Source organism: Protopterus annectens, chromosome 8.part0, assembly GCF_019279795.1.
Source record: "Protopterus annectens isolate FY-2018-M chromosome 8.part0, PAN1.0, whole genome shotgun sequence".
Classification (NCBI taxonomy): Eukaryota; Metazoa; Chordata; order Ceratodontiformes; family Protopteridae; genus Protopterus; species Protopterus annectens.
Genome location: NC_056741.1, coordinates 1,380,540,234 through 1,380,560,133, shown reverse-complemented (window position 1 = coordinate 1,380,560,133; position 19,900 = coordinate 1,380,540,234). Strand labels below are relative to the sequence as shown.

Here is a 19,900-nt window from a genome sequence, read left to right as displayed (position 1 = left end):
ACAGCTAGACCTGGTTTACTACTAATCTATATTAACAGTAAGCATTCTCCCATACTCTGAATCTTCCACCTGGTCTCTCTTTCTTTTCTTCCTTATCTATGTTATTCAGCTGGTTGCTTGGCTCATTCACCTATTTCACCTCTCCTTTCTCCCCCTTTACTCTTAGGTTGTAAAACTGTACAAATCACCCAACATGAGTTCAAGAAACACCTACACCAAGCTCAGCTCTTTAAATATCCAGTCTGCAGCACACCAAAATAAAGTTGTAAAAGTCTACAAGTCACCCGTCTTGAATTCACGTAACACTTAGACCAAGCTCAGTGCTTTAAATCTCTGGTCTGCAGCACACCAAAATAAAGTAAAGGTTTGAAGATATTTTTTTTCACTCTCCTGCAAGCTGTATGTTTTTTGCAAGGCTCTCTGCGCACCATGGGGCGCATTACCTTTACTATCACCCTTCTTGTTCATCTCTATTTGTCTGCAAGTAATTGTGTTAACTCTATGACGGCTAGTAAACCCTACCCTATACCACAGCTCAATACCTTGCTTTTCCCTTTCTTTTACATTTTTGTCATTAAATATTCTATAATAATCTAAATACTGATTATTTCACTCTGCTTGAGTTTCCAGTGGTAGGATTCTGCTGAGAGCTGCAATCTGGTTCTTCCTGCACTGTTCACTTCGCTGACTCCGCTCCCCTCCCTGCCCCCATATCCCACCTCCCGCCAGGACTTCTACACATATCCCCAAAAAAACACTCACTCTGATTTCCATTATCTAATTATATACAGCTGTACCCGGTCCTCACCCACATCACATTCATAGCTTACATACTTTTATTTAACCAAGTTGATCTGCTTTCCCCTTCCTCCATCACTTTGAGTCTCGTTCCCCCTACTATAATTCTTTGCATTTCACTATACTTCAGCCCTCACAATACAAACACCACCTCTATTTTATATTAACTCCAAGCTTACAATATTTTCTCTTACCACTTCTATTTTTTCATTCCACCTATTAATGCACACATCAAAGTAACATTGGACCATAAATTTACTATTGACCAATCACGTCTACCCCCCCCCCACACTTATCACAAATTTCAAGACAAAACACTTAATCAAACTGTCAAAGCTCGCCCTGAAGACAACACATTTCCAACCTTACTTTAAGCTACTCACATATCACTAATTCTCAACATCGCTACAACTATATCCTCACATAGCCCCATTCACAAGTACACATCAATAACCGCCTGTAACCATCTCCCCAATAAACAACACAGCTTCTTGCATATCTCTTCCCAGCTTTTTCCCTGTACCCTCCCATATTATTCAATCCACAAATTTGCATCCACACCTCCTATGAAACCACACTTGACGCCAGTACCATCATCGATGTATAAACACATCCCATGGTATTCATTCCTCTTCACCTATCTACTCAAAAGTGGAGACATACATCTTAACCCAAATCCACCTTTTAATCCTAACCCCAAAGATAACTTCAAAAAACTTAAATATACTAGCACTGAACCTTAGAAGTATATGTAATAAAATAGCCTCACTGCATGCCTGGATTGAGCAGAGTAAACCTGACATATTAGCCCTTACCAAAACATGGCTACAGCCCAATGTAAAAGACTCAGAAATAATACCTCCAAACTTTGCAATAACCAGACAAGCTGGATCTAAAAAGAAAGGGGGAGGGATAGCACTTCTGTATCTCTCTGCACTCAATATCACACCCTACACCAGTAATATACCCACCTTTTGTAATGCTGAGGTACTATCTTTTTTGAACCTCAACTTGACAAACGTTTTGCATAAAAGTAATATATATCCCACCAGGTCACAATATACCATTGCTAGAAGATGTATTATCCTGGACATCCCAAACAATAAATCATGAAACAATAATCTTAGGAGACATAAGTATAGATTGGCAGACCGTTGCTTCCAACTCCTCATAAATAGTATCAGTTTGTATGTTTTTTCACAGTTTATCAATAGTCCAACAAGATACAGCAAAGATCTTACCTGCTAATCCACCCTAGACTGGATCCTAGTATCCTACCCCACCAGTTATCCGTCTTTAGGTACACTGTCTATTTCCGTGAGTGATCATCTTCCAGCTTATGCCATTAGAACAAACTACCAACAACTAAGAGTACACACTGTAAAATTGCTTAGGGATTCAGGTAATTTTTGTCAACATAAATTCAGTAATCTCCTACATGAAATAAACTGGGCACCCCTTAAACTACTACCCCTCAACGATGCCATACTGTACTTTAATAACACCTTCCTTCACATTCTTAATACCCTAGCCCCCATTCATATGAAAAGAATCAAAAAGAACTCGACTCCATGGCTTTCTAAGGAATGTAAACACCTGATGATGCAAAGGGACCTAGCCTGGAAAACCTGGAAACTAAACAAAAACGAACAACATCATGTCAACTTCAAAACACTATGTAACAAAGTGGCAAAATTAATCAATAAAGATGAGAAATCATACTATTCCCAGCTTCGACTCCAGCAAAAAAACAACCCCAGAAAATGTTGAGGCTCCATATCTACTCTACTTAACCCTGAGACAAATATAGATCACACCCCATCACCTGATACCCCTCCATCACAAATAGCCAAAAACTTTAACAAGCACTTCATAAAATCAGTAGTAGACCTACTAATGCCCCTAACACTGGACCCCCCCATCCTTCATCCTATTTAGACACCAATCCTATACCATCTACTGTCTCTAACCCAATTATTAATAACCACCCTACTCAACAAAATGTCATACAAACCCCATTCTCATTTCAGCCCATACACAAATACCATAAATAAACTTCTACAAAAACTAAAACCCTGCTCCACCTCGGCTGGTAATCTTTCACCACACTACCTCAAACTGGCTGCCAACTCAATCACCTACCCAATCAGTATCCTTATAAATAGGTGTTTATCCACATCAGAAGTACCAACCACATGGAAATAATCTCACATCACCCCCATCCACAAAGGAGGCAACTCTGTTGAGCTAACTAATTTCTGTCCTATATCCATCTTGTCACCCAGATGCATCAGCAAATAATGCAATACCTATTGCAAAACAATCTTTTAAAACAAACTCAGCATGTTTTCCGACCCAGCAACAGCACATATACAGCCCTGTTCTCCTTTACAGACACCGTGAACTAGGACAGAGATGCAGGATGCTATACAGCCTCAGTATTCCTTGACCTCGCTAAGGCTTTTGATACGGTCTCTCACCCCCTACTACTGAACACACTGTCTAACTTAGGCTTCTCACATAACACAATAAAATGGTACCCTGCTGAAGCTCCTCATGGCTCCATCCTCGGACCTCTACTATTCAACATTTTCACGAACAGCCTTCACACATCCTCGCACCCTAGAACACTCATTCAGTACACTAATGATTGCACCATAATCTGTACAGCTCAGTCACTACCAGAACTGCTTCCAAAATCTCCACAGTTCTTTACTGTAGTTGAATCCTGGCTAAAAAATGTCCAACTCTTTCTTAATCCAAAGAAGACTAAATTAGTACTCTTCCGCCCTAAAAACACCTCCTCTGTCACTGATCATTTCAACATGTTTGCATCTGACAGCACTGTCATAGAAATAGTGCAGGAAACTAAACTTCTAAAAGTAATCATTGACAATAAATTTTCCTTTGACCACCATATACAGCAAAATGTAAAGAAAACTCATCAAAAACTGTGACTCTCATATAGAAACAAACATTTCTTAACTACAGCAACCAAAGTTTCCCTAGCAAAAGAAATTTTTACTTCCTCCCTTCTTTACAGTGCCCCTATCCTAACTAATTTACAGACTTCTGCCCTAAGCAAGATGGAACAGTGCTACAACAAAGTAGCTAAGTTTACCACAAACTTTAAATATCACAGAAATCACTGTAGAGCGCTTTTACAACTAAACTTGCTTGAACTTTCCAACCGACTTGCTTTTATTCAGCTGTCCAATTTGCACAGCCTTATTTTCAAGCGTACTGCCTACCCTGCACTAGCAAACTTAGTCTTACATTATACACGAAATAGATCACTACAAAAGATGAAAATCTCTTAGCTATCTCAAAACCCACAAAAAAAAAAAAAAAAAAAAAAAGGTCACTCTCTGTATTCATATTTTGTCTCTAAATTATGGAATTCACTACCTCTTGCTACCAGGTCTTTTGCCTGGCCTTACTCGTTTTAAAGTTTTTTTTAAAAAAATCATCTCAAAAATACTTGGCTCTGCTCCTGTATAATTTGTATTTGTTTATTTATTTCTCATTGGTTAACCAGTTGGTCCAGCTGAGCCAAAGGCCTGTTTTCAGTGGAGACCCGAGGAGAAAAGCTCCAGAAAAATACAGTGACATTAAACAGGCTCCAGAAAAATATAATAACATTAAAGATGCATAAATTCAAAAAAAAAATAAAAATTATATAGTTATGTCATACATTCAAAAAAGCAGGAAAACTTACATAGTCATATTGTTGCACATATTTACAGTAACAGAAGTTGCATGAAAAGTATATAAAAAGATAAAATAAAAAAAAAATGTTGAGTAAACAAACAGCCTGTGAGATTTTAGAGAGAGAGAGACAAATCAGCTATTAAGTTCACACTAGTAGGTCATAAATTACAGAGTATCATACCTAGATTGGTGGTGAATGCAAGCTCTGTTAACAGAGAGTATGGATAGCAGAAGGTTGAGAGAGTTTGAGTAGAGAAAGGTATGGGGGAGGGATTAAGTAGGGTCCTGGCATGGGCAGGAGCTAGTATTAAAAAGGTAATTTTTAAGTTCAATTCTGAAACGAGTTCTGCATTTGATGTTTTGAATATTTGGTGAGAGATTGTTCCAGACTTGGGACACTGTGCTTCTATATAGAAGTTTACCAATGTTTTTGTTGGTTTTATAAATATTAAGGCGGTGTTGATCAGAGCTGCGTAGAGTTCAGGGGGGGGTGTAGAGGGATACAAGAGAGGAGAGAGATGGATAGGCTGAGAGTTTTAGTAATGTGTGAGGGAACTGTAGTTGGGAAAGAAGAAGTAGTTGGGGGAATTCAAGCCATTGAAGTTGTTTTGAAGTGAGGCAGTGATGGGATTTTTGTATGGTTGATTGCTGGCAAAATGAACTGTGTTGTTATAAGTTTGTTCCAGTTTGGTTGTTAAGGTAGATTGTAGAAATGTGAGTATCAGAGAGGCATACAAAAGACAGGGTAGGAGGAAAGCCTGTGCCAGAAAGGATTTAGAGTTAGAGGCTAGGAATTTTTTTTGTTTATAGTCTATAGAGTAGTCCCATTTTTTATTTGTCTTTTTAATACAGTGTTGTATATGAAGGTCAAATTTTAATTGGCCATCAGTTATAATACCATGAAATTTAGTGTGAGAATCAGCTTTGATAATGGTATTGTTATGTGATGAGATGGTAAAGGTGGTTTTAGGGTGTGAGAGGGATTTAGGAAGAAAAGGATTTTTTTTAGGTTTAGGATGAGCTGCTTATCAGTTAGTCATTGTTCAACATTGTGAAATGTATTTTGTGTGATAGAGTGGAGGTGAACAATGTTATTAGAGCATGAGATAAAAGGCAGCTTTGTCTGCGTATTGTATCAAGGAGGAGGTTGTGCAGGGAGAGTGGAGGTTGTTTGTGAAGATGTTAAAAAGAAGAGGTCCCGGAATGGAGCCCTGGGGGGGGGGGGGGGGCCTGTCTGGATGGGTAAGAAAGGGAAGCAGGTGGAAAGCCATCTGACTGACTGTAGCCTGTTGGAAAGGAAGTTCGAGAACCAGAGAATAGCAGAGGAGGAGGGGTTGAGATCAGCTAGTTCAGTAGTTTAGACTGTGAGACTGTGTCTCAAGCTTTTGCGAGGTCAAGAAAAAGATATGAGACCAGTAGGTTTTTGTCTCTGGTCTCTGCAGCTGTGTGTGTGAGGGACAGAAGAGCAGTGGATGTGCTGCAGTTTGGCTGAAAGCCATGTTGAGTAGGGGTCAGAAGGTTTTTGTCTGTTAGATAGTTAAGAAGTAGAGTATATATGTATTTTTCTAGAATTTGAGAGTCATGAGAGAATGGCTATGGGTCTGTAATTTGATGGATCAGTGGAGTTACCTTCTTTGTGTAATGGTATGGTGTAAAAAGATTTTCAAATGTCAGGGACAGTAGATTCTTGGATGGGCCTATTTATGAGTATAGAGACAGGGTAGGCAATTGAGTGAGCTGCAAGTTTGAGAAAGAGGGGAGGGAGGTTATCTACAAAGGGGGGGGCATGTTTTAAGTTTAAGTAGAAGAGATTTTATGTAGGCAGGGGGAACAGGGTTTACAGAAAACAGGGTGTCATTAGTAATGTTGGGAAGAGGTGGGTGGTAGGTGTATACTTTGGTCTGTGTGTGTAAGTTTCCAAATAGATTCAATAAAAAAGGAGTTTATTAGAGTAGCGATTTCTTGAGGAGTATTGTTTGGATAGGGGTTTGGGATAGTGGGTCTTCCAGGGTGTAGTATCTTAAAACAATGAGTAACAACACAGACAAACTAATCAGTAAAAACTAAAAGAAAAATCTAGCCAAGCTAGACTTTCCACTGTGCGATTCCTTAAAACCTCCTGCATTCTCAGACATCATTTTAACTTTTTTTTTGCTCTCTGCAGAGGCGAATTTCTCATAATTCTTTTTTGCTTTTGTTTATTTTTATATTTTTGATTTTATTTTCTTAATTTGTTTAATATTAGTGAGTTATTGTTTTTCAAATCTATGCAAACTCATTTGTATATTAAACTTGATGCTCATCAAAGAAACTCAGTACCGGCTGGAATGTAGTTATAAACTGTTTGTTGTGCAGTCGTCCAGTTGCTGGAAATGTGCATTTGATACGTCTTCCATGAAGACACTAATTTTTGCATGTATACATCAGGAATAATTTTTATCAAAGTCAATGGAATACATGCGTTATCTAACCAGGGTCTTCACATGTTTGAGAAAACTCATGGAGAGATTTTATTACTTAATTAGTCATACTAAGCAAAGAAATAAATGAATCAAAGGAGTATATGCCAATGGAACAATTAGATGTGATAGTGTTATGAATCTTATTAAAGACAGATTTTGGGTTTGTAGTCATTAGAGAGAGGTGGATGATAGAGTGTATGTGAGCAATGGAAGGGTGGATCTGCTGGAATTATTATCATTAAAGATATTTTTGGGTTTTGTCGTGTGGAATATTTAAAGGAAGCATAAGCAGGATGATGATGTCATTATCCAAAATAGGCAATACATATCTAATGACAGGATTCATTTATGGACTTTTCTCTGAATATAAAACATTTTTTAAATATTGCAAAGAATTAAGTTTTTTAGATCATGTGGGTCCCCATGGTTGTAATAGGTATAAATATGCTGTTTGTACAAAACAATGCATGGTCAGTCATTTTCTAAATTCATAAAAAAATCTGTAGCCATCATTTGGAGACTGAATCTTACACTTAATGTTTCCCCCTGTATTTTTATTTAGACTTGCTTTTATTATCAAGGATAGATTTGTTTTGGTTTTAAGGTGCTTACGTATCTCCAATAATTTACTGTCATATATGCTAGTATTCAAACTATGAAGTGGTCATCCTTTTAAAGGCATATGGCTAAGAGATATTGTAATGCTGCATAGTTGGGTAGTGAGCAGTTTAGAGAGTAGAGAAAGCAAAGACCTTATGAATAGATAATTGCAGTCAGTCATATATGTTATGGGAGGCCTGTAATGCAGGTATTGGTCTCAAAAATAAATGTTAAGCATCTGATACATTAAGATGCTGAACAAGTACATTTTAGTAATAAAGTACTATACCTTTACTATGAAAATTTATTTTAAACTATGGAAAGGTAAATTAAGGGTGAGGAGAAGTTACAATCTCAGTTAAGTAAAACTGTAAATATTTTTGAGCATCAGCTACCACCATCTGCTTCCCTCATTCACTGGGTCTGCTGAACGAGCCTTAGCCTTCTCCATGCTCACCCCATTTCACATCCAGGGTCAGTGAGAGGAGCACTTACTGTGGTACAGTATCATATTGATGCCATGGAATGTACTCTAACTCCCTCCCACCCAGTGGCAGCCTTATAATCTCTGCAGTTACTGCAGTCAGAAGGGGCATGCATGCATTAATGCTTCTACACATGCAGTCTTTCAGCCTAACAGTATAGTGTGTGGAGTCTGCCTGTTTTTAATGCTATTAGTGCAAAGAACATAGGCTGCTGACTCTGAACGATGAGCTGGCATTGGCTGCTTACTTGTTCCTCTCGAAAATGGGTCATGTGGTGTGCCATAAGGGCTTTGTCTCTCTTCTTCATCGGGCTAGATATAAAACAGTAGAATCAGAAGTAGTTAACTTCATTTGGTCATCAACCTGTGGGTATCTGATCCGACCTGGATCCGAGCTGGCAGCTTTCCAAGCTAGAGATCTGAGATCCAAGCTCCTCCCCCTTACCCATAATACCCTGTGACCTCCTACCAATCCCCAGATCTCGTTTGCCGCGGCTTGGTCAAGCACGGGTTTTCGAGCTCCTAGCATTTTCAGGCAATTTGTGAGTGTATTTTTGCTTAAAAATCTCTTTAATAGTTTTGTGTGTGGGTGGTTAGTTTAGATTAATAGTTTAAATCCTTAGCTTTACTCTGCCGTTCCCTCGTAGTTTAACTCCTAGTAGGCCCTTCTTTTCCCTTAGGTGTTTGTGTGGGTGTGTGTGTCTTTTATCTACAAATCATGGCCGAGGTCCCAAAGGCCATCTTTTTAAGTGCACTGAGTGTGGCCATAAGCTATCCCCAGCGGATGGCCACACTCAGTGTGTCCTCTGCCTTGGGGGTACCTCATCTGACCTCAGGCTGCCAGATTTGTGCAGCCTTTAACCCCCGGGCCCTGAGGGATAGGAGGAATAAGCTGATTCTGGCGGGTCTCCTACCAGCAGAGTTAGCTTCTTCCACCTCTCCCTCGGTGGCTACAGCAATGGCTGCAGCTGCTCAGCCTGCTGTCCCCCCTCCCCTGGCTGGGACTCAACCCGGGAGAGAGGGAATCTAAAAAAGATAATAGAGAAGGGAGAAAGAGAGAGAGAAAGAGAGGCACAGAAGCCGCAAGCGGCGTGCCGACTCAGATCCCTCGGCCCCGCCTGCCAAAGTGCTCTCATCGCCCCAGAAGGTCTCTGGGCCTTCCTCCCCTCGGCTCCATTCTCCACGCTTCTCCCCAGAACCGGAGGAGGAGGCCCGGCCATCTTCGAGGTCGTCGCAGCTGCCTTCCCGGCCAGCTTTGGCGGCCTCTTCAAGGTCAACCTGTAGCCTCTCCGCTGATATGGGCCGGATGATGCATCGCTTTCTCCAAACCCAACTGCAGCTGGGAGTGTTGCTGCCCCCCCCTTTGGGGGGGATGTTCAGCCCCACTTTTTGCCCTGGTAGCACCTTCTCCGATCCACTATCGGGTTTCGGATCCAAGGAGTCAGGGAGTCGGCGCCAATGGTTATCGCTACCTTGACGCCGGCCATGCCCTCGAGTTTGTCGGATCCCTTTTTGGATCTGAGCTCTCGGGCCTGAGAGCCATGCGTCGGATCCGAGGGGGCGAGTGTGTCTTCAGGTCCATTTCGTTCGAGCACACTTCCCTCTCTGTTCCGAATGCTTTGGCTCCGACGCCGATCCCCGTGCCTGATCCAAGTGTCTTAACCACGGAGCCCAGAGAGATTGGTTCACCCTCTGCTTTTGACGTGGTGGAGAGGGTTCTCTCGAGAGGTTCGAGACCCCCTACTCTTTCTTCGGGATACGTCCCCACTCCCTTGCAGCTGGACTTGTCTTCCATCCTCCAGTCCCAGGCACAGCCTGCGTTGACGCCCCAGCCCTTTCCACTGGCAGAACATGACCCTGTTGGTGAACCCTCCTCAGACAGCCCCACAGAGGAGGCACTTGGACTCCCCTGAGTGGTTCCCCCAGGTCACCCCCCCCCCCCCAAAGACGTCTCCTTTGGAGACATTATGGAAATGCTTCACCAAAAGGGGGGGGTGGTCAGCCCAAAAACCTTCGTCGGACGAGTCTGTATTCCTGGAGGTGTTCAACGCAGGCCCATCTACCTCTTGGGTGTCCCCTCCAGCCGACCCCCTGGTTGACCTCATCACTACCAGGGCTTGGAAGGAACCGGACACTGTAGAGCCAATCCCCAGGAGGCCAGATAGAACTTTTAGTCCCCCCGCGGATAGGACAGCTTGGAGTAAGGGTTCCCCAGTAGATGCCACTGTGGTGGCGGCAGCCACCAAGAAGGAACTTGCTCAGGATAGTTCCTCTGTCCATCCCCCCTGATAAGGAGTCTCGGGCAATAGATCATATCGGGAAGCGGATGTTTGCTTCAGCTACCTTTTCCATAAGGGTGCTGAATTATTTGGCCCATGTAATTAGACTTCAGCGGGGTCTGGTGAAAGAATACGCTGAGTCTCCCCCTGAGTCCATGTTGGCTGAGGACAAATGGACCTTTTCTGCTCGCATGGCCTCTCTGAAATCTGTTTCAAACACGTCTTATGCAACTACTTTCCCATGCCATTGGAAGGGGCCACTAGAGCCAGCGGGTCCAGCATCGCCATAAGGCGTCACGCCTGGCTCCGGCTTTGTGACTTTTCGGAATCTTTCAAGGCGTCCTTCGCGAACGCACCCTTCGGTTCTACCCTGTTTGGGAAGACCGTCCACAACACATTGGTTCAAAGCGAGAAAAATGGGAAGACGCTGTCTGCCGTCGGAATCCGCTTTTCGGCTCTTCAACGGTCCTTTTCCAGGAACCAGAGAGGACAAAAGAAGATGTGGTCCTGGAAGTCTCAGCAGTCCCATTACGCTCCGGACCCTTCATCCTTCAGAGGCAGAGGGGGACAAGGTGGATGCCGGCCCAGAGGCGGGGGGGGGGGGTCGAAAAATTTTGGGTCTAGGGAACCTTTTTCTGACCGACCCACACAGCAGCCCTGAGGGGTTTCCCGACTGCTCCTCTCTGGAGGCAGTCGGTGGGGGGGGGGGGGCGTTTTTCGAAGTACCTGACTCAATGGGAGTCCATCACAACAGATCGCTGGGTGCTTCCAGTAATATCCAGAGGTTACTCAATCCCTTTCATGAACCAACCTCCTCAGTCGAGGCACCTCCCCGATGTGCCACCCAGTCAGAGGGAGGCTGCAGCTTTACAGATAAACAAGCTGCTAGAAAAAAAGAGCCATCCAGCACATCCCCCCAGGCCAGTCCGGATTTGGCAATTACTCCAGGTTCTTTTTGGTGCCATAGACGACGGGGGACTTGAGGCCAATTCTCAGCCTTTCAACAATGAACCTCTTCATTGCCAAGGAGAAATTTTGGATGGTCACGCTTCAATCCGTCCTGCATGTGTTTCATAGACCTCAATGATGTGTACTATCATATTCTCATGGACAGACGATCCAGGAGGTTCCTCCATGTTCGGCTAGGGGCTAGTCATTACCAGTTCAGGGTCCTACCTTTGGCCTCACCACAGCCCCCAGGGTGTTCACCTAGGTCATGGCAGTTGTAGCGGCCCACCTGAGACTTGGGGAATACAGGTTTTTCCTTACCTAGATGACTGGCTCCTTACCGGCCCCACCAGGCATCTACTCTGCTTAGCCAGGGATTGCTTCCTACTGTTAGCATCCCAATTGGGGATCACCATAAACTTCAAGAAGTCATCTCTTCAACCAGTTCAAATCTTGGCGTTCATAGGGGCCAGAATAGACATGCTTCAGACCATGGCCTTCTTGACATCAGACAGACTTCGCGGTTTGACCCTACACATTCTAGCCCTTCTTCAAGTCACCTGCCCCATCAGCGGAGTTAGCCCTGAGAGCTTTAGGGTCCATGGCAGCAGCAATCAATCTCACTCCCTTAGCTCTCTTGCACATGAAGGTTCTCCAGTGGACTTTGCAAGTTCAGTGGTCCATCCTTCACCACCCATTGGGCTTACCGATTCCTATCAGCAGAGTTTGCAGAAATTCCCTCATGTGGTGGCTCCAATCTCAAGAGCTTCGGGAAGGACGACTGTTATGCTGCAACCCCAAGCCACGGTGACCACGGATGCTTCCCGCCTTGCGTAGGGGGGGCATTACGCAGGCAGAACTGTCCAAAGTATGTGGACTCAGACAGAGACCGTTCTGCATATAAATGTACTGTAGATGAGGGTGGTCCTTCTAGCGTTGCAAGCCTTTCATGCCTTTCTCCCTCCAGGGACTTTTGCAGTTCATTCAGACAACATGTCAGTGGTCTGGTATATCAACAAACGGGGGAACCAGGTCTTACCCTCTTTGCCGAGAGGCCATGAGAGTTTGGGATTGGACGATATCCACCAACCATTTTCTGTTGGCAACGCACATTCCGGGTCGGTCCAAAATCCTAGCGAACAAACTGAGTCGAACTATCCTCTCGCCCTACGAGTGGTCTCTGAATGCTTTAGTAGCGAAACAGATCTTCCACAAGTGGGGTCAGCCTTGCTGCGATCTCTTCGCGTCACCTTCCAACGTGAAGTGCAGTGAGTTTTTCACTCTAATCCCCCCTCCGGAGGAAGCCCCCAGAGATGCTCTAGTCCATGCTTGGCCACCCAGTCTGCTTTATGCTTATCCTCCTTTTCCGTTGTTGACAAAATTCTTACAGAAAGCTCGTCAGTTGGGGAACAAGATTATCCTCATAGCCCCATTCTGGCCTCGTCAAGCTTGGTTCCCGTGTCTACGGTCTCGTCTTATATCTCCTCTCTGGATCTTGGATCCCATCCCGGATCTGATATCTCATCCTTCAGGATTGAAACCCCCGAATCTGGTTGATCTCAAGCTCTCAGCTTGGCTGATCCAGTTCCATTAATCGCTAGGACTCCCGGTATCTAGTCCGCAGTTAGATCTATCCTGGTAGCGGCACATAAGCCTTCTACCAGGAAGGTTTACAGTAGTAAATGGAAGCGGTTTTCCATTTGGGTGTCTCATAGGAATTTAGACCCTTTCACTGTTCCCATCCCAGCAGTGCTCGATTTTTTATCTCATATTTTTCAGCAAGGAGCCAGTTCTTCTAGTGTAAAGGTTCAAATGGCTGCCATCTCCCATTTTCACATTGGAGACAATCTCAATCCACTCGCTTCCACCAAGATTTGTAAGACCTTTCTGAAAGGTACGTTTCTCTTGAGACCTCCTATTAGGAACTCCGCCCCTCCATGGGATCTAACTTTGGTCCTTCAGGCTCTGACTGGACCACCATTTGAACCTGCAGCTTCTGCTAATTTGAAATTCTTGTTCTGGAAAACTGCCTTTTTGGTAGCTATTACCTCAGCTAGGGGGGTGTTGGAGCTTCAGGCCCTCTGTGTTAAGCCCCCTTATCTTGTATTCCATAAGGACAGGGTCTCTCTCAGGACTAACCCATCTTTTTTATCCAAAGTGGCCTCCGAGGTGAACATCAATCAGTCCATTAATCTCTCAGTTTTTTCCCTAACTATCAAAACAAAGGGGAGTACAAACTTCATTTGTTAGATGTTCATAGACAGTTACGCTTTTATTTACACAGAACAGCTGCCTTCCGCAAGTCTGATCAGCTCTTTGTTTCCTTTGCAAAACCCTTCTTTTGGATAATCCAGTTTCAAAGGTGACTCTGGCCAGATGGATTTCTAATTTTATTCTGCTCACATACAAAACTATCTGGCCTACCAGAGCCTATAGGGGTTCATGCTCATTCTACTCGCTCTGTGGCTACATCTGCTGCATTCTGGTCTAGAGTTCCCTTGGATGACATTTGTTATGCGGCTACTTGGGCATCCTCTCATACTTTTATCTCTCACTATAAATTGGATTTAGTGTCCAGAGGAAGGGCAGCTTTTGGCTCTGCAGTGCTCTGGAATATCCTTCCTTGAGGCCCTCCCAAGTTTTTGGTAGCTGGGGACTCTGTCCCACAGGTTGATGACCAAATGAAGTTAACTACTTCAGATAAAGAAGTTATATACTCACCATAACGTTCCATCTGAGTAGGTAACTTCATTTGTCAGCAACCGACCCTCCCTCCTTCCCCCTAACCTGGTTCTTTGATTACCTGGACCCTAGGATGGTTTATCAAGTCTTTTGTTAATTCTTAGGTTAGGGTTTTTCAGGTTGTTGTTTTGTGGTTGTGAGGTTATATAGATGGGCAAATGCGATCTGAGGGTTGGAAGGAGGTCACAGGGTGTTATGGGTAAGGGGAGAACAAAGTCCCAGGTTTGAATGGGTTGCCTACCAATGTTTTATCATCTTTAAATCTGGCTTTTATTGCATTCAGGACAGCTAATTCAGCTGATGACTTTACAGTAGTTAGCCATGCCTGTGTCAGTTAAGTGGCTCACTATTCATCAACTTTATGAAGTCTTTCAAATTAGTTAACCCCTCTGTTTTATTAAACTCCCTATAGTCTCAACAGGAATCACCTGCAAGCAACACAAAGGTTCATTGAATAGTCATTCTTATTGAGAAAGCTGGGCATTTAAGATTTAATCTGTCACATTGTAGACATCTAGCTGTACTTAACACAGATGATAGAATTTTGACAAAGGTAATTAATAAGAACATTTTAATATCACTAATGTACTCGCACATCTGTGTCTGTTTGGTTTGTGTTCCATCAGCGAAAATTACCCACTTCATTTATTTATGTCCAAGTTAGTAGTGAGGGCAGTAAAACTAAAAACATTATACAATTAGATGGTAATAGATTTAGGGAGATTGCAAGGCCATTGAGTTTCATGACTATTCTTACTTTGCCAGTATACTCCCTCAGGCAACACCTCCTTTTTCCAGGAGGGTCATACTACTTAATCCTGGAGTAAATTTGTGGGTACCCATTCCGTCATCTAGTGTATATTTAAAGCAAGATAGTGAGTCATACTTTAACATGCAGTAGAAATTTATTCCAGAGGTTTGGGAGGCAGTGGATTATAAACCCATCCCTCCATTGTTTTATTTATTTATTTTTTGGTGAAGATTTAGGTCCTTGGTTCTGGTACTGGTGGAGATATTGGACTTCCAGAGAAACCTAAGGTCCAGGTCATTTGGGTCTCTAATGGCATAGTAAGCGAGGTATCCTATCAAAAGTCTGTAAGACACCGAATAAAGGGATACAGCTTCCAGCCTATTTTAGTAGCTCAGTGAATTTTAGACCTGTGATAATTTTGGTTAGGAACCTTTGGAGACTTTCTAATTGTTTGAAATATTTAGTAAAATTACATCCCAAAGGGGAACATTGTACTTGATAATTAGCTTGATCTGTGCTGAGTTTAAGGGAGTAATTACCTCTTTAGACCTTGATTATATTCCTTTTTCAGTAGCTGGGCATAAATAAAAGGATTTTCTGACACTCGTTATTACTTGATGGTTAAATGAGAGATCTGTTAACCCAAGTACCGAAATATCTAAGTTTTCATTTTGTTGAGGTGTGTTGTCTACAGTGTGATGAGGAGGAAATGTCTACCAAAAGTGATAATAATATACTTTTTAGCATTTAACTTAAAAGCATTTTAGGTACACCAAGAGTTTACTAGGGGGAGTTCATTCTGGAGGGTTTGGGTATCATACTATGATATAACAACAACTCCCACTTTACAATTATCTGCAGACTTTGTTAACCAGAGGTCTTGAGACTCTGCTTGGAAATCTGAGAAGTAATTAGCAAAAAGGAGAGGTCCCAACACCAAGTCCTGAGAGACATGGCTGTTCACTTTCATACCGTATGGTGAAGTACCTGCAACTTGCTATGCATGGGATCTGTCTTTCAGCCAGTTTGCTATCCATCTTACCACTATGGGTTGATAAGCATTTAGCTTTTATATGACGTAAGCATGGGGAGTGGTGTGAAGTCTTGATGTGCCATGTGCACTGTATGGCCACCATCTATAGCCTCTGTAATTCTTTACCAGCAGGATCTATCAGTAGGCAGGATCTACCATTCACAAAAGCAAACTCTTGGGCATCTAGTCTAATAAGATTCTTGGTATCACAGTTTATAATATGAGGTCAGTTATAATACTTTTCATGTCTTTAAAGATGAGACTTGTAAGGTCGATGGGTCTCTAATTGCCTGGATTGGTTTTAAGGACACTTTTAATGGGGGGCAGGGACATTACCACTGCTTTGCACCACTCATCAAAGACACAAAGCCAGGTAAGCACTTTGAGAAGTGTGTCAAACATGCAGAGGCATGTTTAACACTATTAATTAAGCAACCAGGTATATTAACAGGTCCCATGGAGGAAGCATTTTATTGTCTTGATTTGCACTTTCAGTAAATGATGATCAGAGATACACAGGAGAGTGAGTATTTCAGTTATTTTGGGACTTTAAATAGAAGTCTTAGGGGTGAAGTTGGTATCGAATATATGTTTGCAACAGAATTGGTAGCGTTAATTGGGTCAGAATAGGTGGTCCCATTATAAATAAGCTCTGGGCAATGTAGGTATTGTTTTTAATTTTCTGAAGTGGTTAAATGATTTGTAATTGCCTTTGGCTTCAGGGGCAACCTAAGTTCATGGGTAATTTTAATGGATAAGCTGTTGACATCTTTAACAGGACTTGAGAGCAGCACTGCAGTAAATTGTTTACATACATTTAAAAAGTACATGCCAATATCACCACCAGGTTGAATGTAAATAGAACACTTGGTCCAGACATGTATATTAATGGTGAGGGTAGAAAATGTTTTCCCTCTTTGCTTTATTATGATAGCTATGAATCCTGTACTGTGTTTGTACAAAAGCAGTTTTGGGGACTTAGAGACAAGATAAAAATATAATTTATTGCCTGTGCTTTTGATTTAGTGATACTGACATCTTTATGGAGGAAATAGGACTGTTGTAGCCACATGTAATCAAATGTAAAATTTATTTGACATTTTTGTTAACTGAACACTTGGCTTATTAGCTAGCACTAGATGTTAGCAATATACTCAGTTGTATATTCATTTAAATATGTAGGTATTATATGTTGTCCAGTTTGGCATTCTGTACACCTTCTGACATTTGCTTCCTACCTGCAATTAGTGAACATAAAGCCTGACCAATAAAATTCCAAATGTTTGTTTAATACGCTCTATGAGCGTGTTCATGATGTTTATTGTCCCATTAGTGTTACTTCTGCTGAAAATTCCAGTCGGTTTTATACGAGAGTGTGATTAGTAATGATTTTACAAAAATTTTCCAGAGAGGAGGTCCATTTCAGATCCCCTGAGTAAGGTTTCCTCCTGTATATGTAATGTGTAATTGGTTTACTAGTTGTACAAAATGATGTATTATACCATGATCCCCCCAAAACGTGCACGCTGATTGGCCAGCGTGCCCGTTGTAAATCGAGTTATACTAATGGAAAAAGGTCCGGTCGCCCGGACTTTTTTCCATTAGTAAACTCGTTTTTTTAAAACACTGTCTCGCTATGTTAAATGGGTTTAACATAGCGAGACAGCTTTAAAATAAGCAACGGAGATCTCCGTTGCTTATTTTAAAGCTGTCTCGCTATGTTAAACCCATTTAACATAACAAGGCAGTGTTTTTAAAACAACGGAGAAAGCAAGATCTCCGTTGCTTTTTATGTTCGCTATGTTAAGTGAGTTTAACATAGCGAGACAGTTTAAAATAAGCAACAGAGATGTCCGTTTATTTTAAAACTGTCTCTATGTTAAACTCATTTAACATAGCTATAAAAAGCAACGGAGATCTTGCTTTCTCCGTTACCCACAACTCTGATGTACTGCGCAGCGCGCAGTACATCAGAACTGCCGGATGCCAGACATCTGCGGAAGGGCAGTAACCAGGCATTATACTATGCCATTATTTAAGAAAAGTAATAGTTTCTTTACTTAAATAATGTCATGGTATAATAGCAATAACCCACTTCTGGGTGTGGGTAATGCTAAATTTACCCACGTTTGGCTTTGTTTGATCCCTCGGGCTTCGCCCTCGGGACCAAACCACGCCAACCGTGGGTAAATTTAGCATTACCCACACCCAGGCGTGGGTTATTGCTATAGTAACTTAGCAATTTAATTTATCATTTATTCAGTACAAGTGCGGAATTATAAATTGATGCAGAGCCTTCTAAGCAGAAATAGAGTGCCATTAGAATGGACTGTATATGTTAATTCAGCTGATTTTGTATTGAATTCATATCCAAAGAGGAGTTGTAAAAGAATATTATCAGTAAATAAAGTTGCTGTACTTATTTGATTAAGATATCTGTTTGACTGCTTCCCAGTAGTCAGTTTTATGTTCCATAGCAAACAAGGTCTAACATTTTGAAGATGTAATAGGTGGTATTGAGATAAACAGACTTATTTGCATTAGTTTGTACAGAAATGTCCTGATCTGTATGCAATAAATTATACATTATCGGCTACTGGGAAGATTTTATAGCAACCTTTTTATTTAAGTACAAAGGGAAATTCCAATTGTAAGTAAGCGTACAGAAATGCAGGGACAGTAAAGTGGTAAATTTAGATGATTCAAGTCTTTTAGGGTATCAGCTGGATAAGTTTTGAGATGTTCAGTTATCTTTTTTTCTAATTCATAATTTGAAAAATCTTAAAGTCTATGGCATCCATTTTTATCATGTAGGCTATTTTTTGTGCATGCTGTCTGTACTTCACACTGTGTGGCATTGTAGGAATGAAATGGCCAACTTATATCATTGCTAGTAGAGCTGCTACCAAGTAAACCAATAGTGGTGGTAAACTTGTTCTAACTTGGCAGTGACATACCTTGTAGATTTAAATGTGACAATACATTTACAGGAGAAGTTAAGTTATAGAATTTTCTTACCATTTGTGATATCTAAGAGTTTTTACTGCCACAGTGGCAGTCTAAACTACTGTCAGACTTCTCTTTACAGGACTGGAGAAGAACTTGTATTAATATTACTTAGTTGATCTAATGATGAACATCAGTAATATTCAGAGTATAATAAACCATATGCGAATGAAAATGTTACATAGCATGTCATCTGTTAGTGTAAGATTGTTTGATTTCCATACTTTCACCAGGCATATGTATTAGTGAGGCTTTTTGTTTTTTATTTTGCTTTTGTTCTTTCTTTTATTGTTCCACATGTTACGTTTTAATGGGAATATGTTGAAACTTTTCAAATTTGTTTATAAATGTCAATGTGTATATTGGAAATGTGAAAAGTAAAAATAAATGGAGCTGAATCTTTTATCAAGAGCAGAATGCTGTGTGTTTCTTCCCCATGATGGCTTTCTGTTTGAAGCATACATAATCAGCTTTGGTTGCTTGCATATACTTCTATTAGAGCTTGTGAGAGCAGTGCAGTTTTTTGGCAAGACTACAGTGTTTTTTGTTGCTTTCCTGTAATACTCTTTGACCACATCTCCTTCGTCAGTAATGCTACACTAAAATTCCAGTGCAATCCAACATTTGGTATTTGTAAATACTTGTTTTTTAGTTATATAATAATAATATGTTTTGCAATAATATTTCTTCATGCATGATTGTTACTTCTATTTAAGCTTGAGAAAGGCAACTTCATAGGAATCCTTTATTAGTAACAGTACAAAATCTATGCATTTGAGGCACAGTATTGTAGTCACATGATGGATGCAGGTTCTTTGAACTTTACAGCCAATGCTACCTAATACAGAAAATTAGCTAGATTGAAGACCACTATTCATTTGTTGTGCTTTATGAATGTAGGTTCCAGTTAGGTTTCTTGATGGCAGAATGAACATTCTGGATGAGGAAGTTGCAGAAAAAAGGAATGAATATGAAGGACTGATGTCAACACTGGAGTAATTCTTCAAAATGTCTGTATAGTAACGAGTAGCAAAAGATGATTTTCTCTCACACAGTATGTTTTATCTATTTAACGGAGTAGCAAAA

At 41.4% G+C, this 19,900-nt stretch overlaps 1 protein-coding gene across 1 annotated transcript in view; it reads left to right on the top strand.

Moving 5' to 3' along the window:
- The window catches only part of SIDT2 (SID1 transmembrane family member 2), a 1,446,738-nt gene that overhangs the window by 1,153,658 nt on the left and 273,180 nt on the right, over nt 1–19,900 (top strand). Inside the window, exons 28-30 of the mRNA XM_044080965.1 lie at nt 5,028–5,053; nt 16,531–16,549; nt 19,314–19,318. Of these exons, the coding sequence (XP_043936900.1) occupies nt 5,028–5,053; nt 16,531–16,549; nt 19,314–19,318 (50 nt within the window). The remainder of the gene's footprint in view (nt 1–5,027; nt 5,054–16,530; nt 16,550–19,313; nt 19,319–19,900) is intronic.